The 4840-nt window shown below is 42.4% G+C and overlaps 1 protein-coding gene across 1 annotated transcript; it reads right to left on the reverse strand.

Annotated features, from left to right (window-relative positions):
• Positions 1 to 503: 503 nt before the first annotated feature.
• Positions 504 to 2428, reverse strand: T265_06721 (hypothetical protein; the record flags this gene model as incomplete). Its single annotated transcript, XM_009172058.1, has 3 exons — positions 504 to 924; positions 1038 to 1195; positions 2051 to 2428. The coding sequence occupies 3 exons, from the start codon at positions 2363 to 2365 to the stop codon at positions 504 to 506; spliced, it is 894 nt and encodes a 297-aa protein (XP_009170322.1).
• Positions 2429 to 4840: the final 2412 nt, after the last annotated feature.

Genomic DNA, 4840 nt, shown 5'->3' on the forward strand with positions numbered 1-4840 from the left:
TCATCGGACAGAGTCAATTAGTACCTATGAATTCTTATGTTTAACTTGTTCTGAAAAACTTATTTTACATTGGACTGCAAAATGTAGGTCCGAAAATCCAGAATACTAAAGCATACAGCCCCGACTACATCACTGAGTGATTTGAATGAGGATGAAATCCTGACAAGAGCGGAATCCTTACAAGAGGAAGCGGTTGTTGTTTGTAGTGCTCCTCATGAGTCATTATGAATGCAGAAATCTTGTAAAACGTACCGATATGAGTGATATTCGTACTAAAAGCAAGGTTGACGTAAAAAATACACTAGATTGTGGGAACTGGATAAATTACCCTTTTTTTCGGATGTTCTGTGTGTATACCCATCTGTCCCAAGACTCAGATTTCGTTTCCATGTGAATCACTTACGCAGTTGTGAACTGTTTATGAAATTAGACGGCCTCAGTGAGGTACCAAAGTCAATAACTCATCGAAAAGTTGTCGCATTTTGAGTTATCTGACTTTTTTCTTAAGAGTTTTTGCTAGCCTCAATACGTACATCAGTCATTGTTGCTGATCCTGCGTCCTGGATACGCCTGATACGTCTAAATGCACTGCGAGATCCCCAGTATGGAATAAATGCATGAGAAGATTCAGCGGTTGTAGTGAGGTTTGTTCCATTGTGGTCAGACGCGGTGGCTGGCGGACCAGACTCGGGATGCCGCGGGAGTATTTGGATGAGATCACTCGTACGGAACACGCGGTCCACCTCCGAAAGCCGATAGGCACACAATGCCATTGGCCCAATCAATTCAACGTTCCTCAGTGTCGAAGGGGGAGAGCCTGAGTCAATCATCGAAAATAGCCCGTAAACTGTGGATTCGGACGTACTCTGAGATGATTCTTGGAACTGAGTCACCGCAACCAAGTGGTTGAATTCAGCATCATGGCTGGAAAGAATGGAATTGGATGAACAACAGTAAGCTGAGAACGAAGCTGCAGAGAAATTACAAGATGCACGCACAGTTTAAAGAAATTTGTGGTAGGCCGAAAATGAACTCACCTGTAGGCTGATGGATTATCACTGACAGATTGATGAGACCCACGTACGCGACAAATCAAGCGGGCTTTGAAAAATGATGTGAAGTAGTTTGGACCAGTATTGGACATTTGGAAACCAGGGTCACCTGTGCATACCCGTGCCACGCGAGCGTAGACAACCTCGAAAAATATTACAAAAAGGTTGTGGTTACAGTGTGTAACGAATCTTCCTTCACACCGGTTCGTATGCAATATAGAAGGGGCTGTCAAGTGATATAACTAAGCTGCGACCGCTCACAGTCTATCCATAGATATGCTCCTCTCTAACAATTCCGCCCAAAAGACATCCCTTTTGATTAAGGTAGTCATTCCAAAACAAGGGTGGTTTGCACTACTATGAATTTTAAGTAGAGACTTACAAGGCAAAATATGCTGCTTATCAAACTTTCTAAGTAATCAGTCACGAAAGTAAATATACTCACTCTCAGTAGCGTTGTGGACGACTGAGAATACCTCGGTGTGCTGGAGTCATGAATACATCCCATTGTAATGTGAGCAGGTTTGAGAATGTTAGCGGATATTTCGTTATATAAGTGAAACCAGTCTATGCTGAAAAACCAATGGGCACTGCACAGCTGCTTCATTCGTACTAGGGCTTATCATCACAGTGCATCTCACAAACCCACGACTTTCTAAATAGTTGATAATCTGTTGGAATACTGGCAGCTCGGGTGCATTAGTATTTCGGCTAGTATTTCGCTAGTAGTTTGGCCACGCGGAGGTTTTCGGTAGTGTGATTATCCCACATTCAAACAGCCCTGCACATGCTTAAACCACGGGAACCACATCACATGGTCACGTGTGTCAGTAGGATCATCGTGGTATGCAATTAAAAGATGTTTTCGTAATTTGGTCTCCAGTCAAACACGGCATCTTTACCTTTTAGCACCGGAAGCCTTAAGAAGTTTCCGGTCGGCTGAAAATGTACTGCCCTTGCCTGTGTGCAGGCCTAGGGGTTAAACTGTGTAAACTCACCTTTGTTTGTTCATCTGACCACCAGCTGACTTTGTTCACTACTTCCTTGGCCACTTCACTGAAGAAAACATATCGTTTTCCTGGAGCCACAGCGAAACCGTGAAAGCGAAACCTTGCACCGGGCATGAAATGCATATATCTGTGGTTGCTGGTTTCAATGTACCTACTCCACCATCGATGGTCATTTACTGCACTTGGATCAGCTTGATTCATAGGAGCCGTTGTAGCGGAGTCGACTGAGATTACTCGAAATCGTGGCATGGCTATTCGCAGCTGCATGACCGCAGAATGATCAATAGCATTTGAGTAGGCCATGATGAAATGAGTATCTATAAAAGGATGGGATTTATCAGATGATTGGTTGTTGCATAAGTCTGTCTAAATAATTGTGTCAAGACAGAAAGAGGACTGTTCAGAAGAGAGTGAAATGAGTGCAAATTCTACAAATCCCACAATCACTCACGAACAGTCAACGATTGCGTAACACGTCCAAGATATCCGTGGAGCGATCCAAAGTTTTGACAGACCGGTTATTTGATCGACACAATCTAGACAATGATTGAGCCATTATTCAAGTTGTAAACCGAGCATAACGCTCGAGTATAAAGACATTCGCTTGCTCGAAAGTGATCATTCGCGTGTGCCTATCCTGAGCTGGTCAACTGGTGATATACCGCTCATCTTGCGCGTCGAATGCAAGGCTGATGACTTTTTATAAGAGCGGATGCTGGGTCGCGTGTTTCCCCATGGGGTGCGGTTCGCCAGAATAACTGAGTTTGACAGGTAAATGACCGCCCACATGAAGACGATGTGACAATGAAAATAATACCTATTGAACCTCAAATACATACAGGTTATTTTAAGAGCCTGTTTGCCTCATAGCATCAGAAATGAGCTGTCTGACCATGTGCAGCCAGCCGGGCTCTACCCGGTTTTTATGTGCTAAATTTGACAAGACAAAAAGAGAAATAATCCAGCTCTCTAATAGGTATTTTTGTTTGATTACCCTACATCTGTCCGACTTGCTGATACGCAGATTTGAGCGCCACGACATGCACGTCGTCAAAGACGACCAATTGTTTTAACCCAATACATGGATTCCAATCGACGAGTCACACGTAACTCTTTTTAAAATCCTGATTACTCAACCTCAACATACTGCAGATTTGCGGAGCGGGAAAAGGGAAATAGGCGTTGATTTGATGTGAATTGGTTTGTATATCTATAAATTAGTTGTTCTTTTTATTCTTCTCCTGTGAATAGACAAACTCCCAGGTAAGATTTTTAAATCCCTCTCTTCAGAAACCCTCATTGATTTTTTGGTGTTTGGTTGATTCAACTGAGAGAAGGAATCATCCCCGATGTTGGCGAAAATGTCCTGGATTTATGACGTACGCGCCTCCGTAGACACTTGGACCCCATTCTGCTTTGCTGGACCACTATCGTTTAGATTTCAATAAGTAAGGATCTTAGAACCAGTCTATTGATGTTCTCACTGAAGGCACATAATAGCTTAATCTTTATGTGGGATGAGCAAACCGGGACTCTCCAGTCATTTTGGTAGGTTACGTTAGGACAACTAAGGCGACTCAAAGGGTGATTCCTCAATTTTCTAGCTGTTGAGACACTCCAAACGTCGGACGATTTGTTAATAAATCCCATCACCGAATGCAAACCATGTGAACTCTGTGTGATGTATGTGTGCGGTATATTAGTGTTTGTTGAGTGCACAAAAAGCATGCCCTCAGAATCTAATACAATGTATCGTCCCGAGAGAAAGCGTCAAAAGCCTCTGGATTCCTCTTTAACCCTTTAGGCGGTATGGAATGTTGTCCATAGTGGTAAATTGTCTAAGAGGCCTGACTGAATTTCTCGCAAATTTCTCTCTACATGGCTATTAGAAGGGTTTTGAACTCTCAAACCACCATTATGGAGTGCACTATGATCAAAGCTTGTTGCTAGTTGGATCAAATATACCGCAAAATCTAAACAAAAGCTAATTCTTGTCATGAGAATGGGTTAAAAAACAATGTTTCCTCTGCAACAGATGAGGATGTTTATGCGAAAGTTGAGAATTAAGAATCAAGATGTGCGATACTTTTACTAGTTCATGTGTCCAAATACTGAAGTACAAAGCAGCAGGATTTATTCAGGCCGTTGCGAGTGGAATGTTTCGCACCCCTGGTGCGGAATTAATATCTGAAGAATTTAGGGAAAAATTGTTATGAATACCATTGGGAAAAGTAAACACATAGGGACTGAAAAGGGTGAGGAATCACCTAGTCAAATTTATAATAAGCATTATAAATATTTGACCTACTGAAGAGGAGGCTGATACTCAAGGGAGGAGTAAGGAGCGATGTTCTTTCTGCTTGTCAATAATGAGCCATCAATCTTTTTGGTGTCAAACGTATGGTCATGTGAAAAAGAAAGCGCTGCTTTGCATAAACGTGCGATTTCCCAGTCCATTCGTAATCACCACCGTTGCACGCTTCTTCTGTACGCTCAAGATCATGAAGTCTAAGCTGACAAGTGCCGTGTTATTATGTTAAACTGCAGCCGAAAACAACTATACAAGAACTGATGCAGTTAAGTATGTTACTGTCACCTCAATGCAAGTTGGAAAGAAACCATGTGTGGCTTGGTCCTGCAGATAAAAGCCTCAATATCAGCACGCTACCTGAATGTTTTGCTAGTACGATGGCATCTTTTTGAAATGCAGCCAAGAAGAACCGTTGTGTGTGCTTTTACAACCAGAATAATGGATTTTTCTTCGCATCCGATTGTTTC

This window comes from Opisthorchis viverrini (genome assembly GCF_000715545.1).
Source record: "Opisthorchis viverrini unplaced genomic scaffold opera_v5_144, whole genome shotgun sequence".
In the NCBI taxonomy this organism is placed as follows: domain Eukaryota; kingdom Metazoa; phylum Platyhelminthes; class Trematoda; order Opisthorchiida; family Opisthorchiidae; genus Opisthorchis; species Opisthorchis viverrini.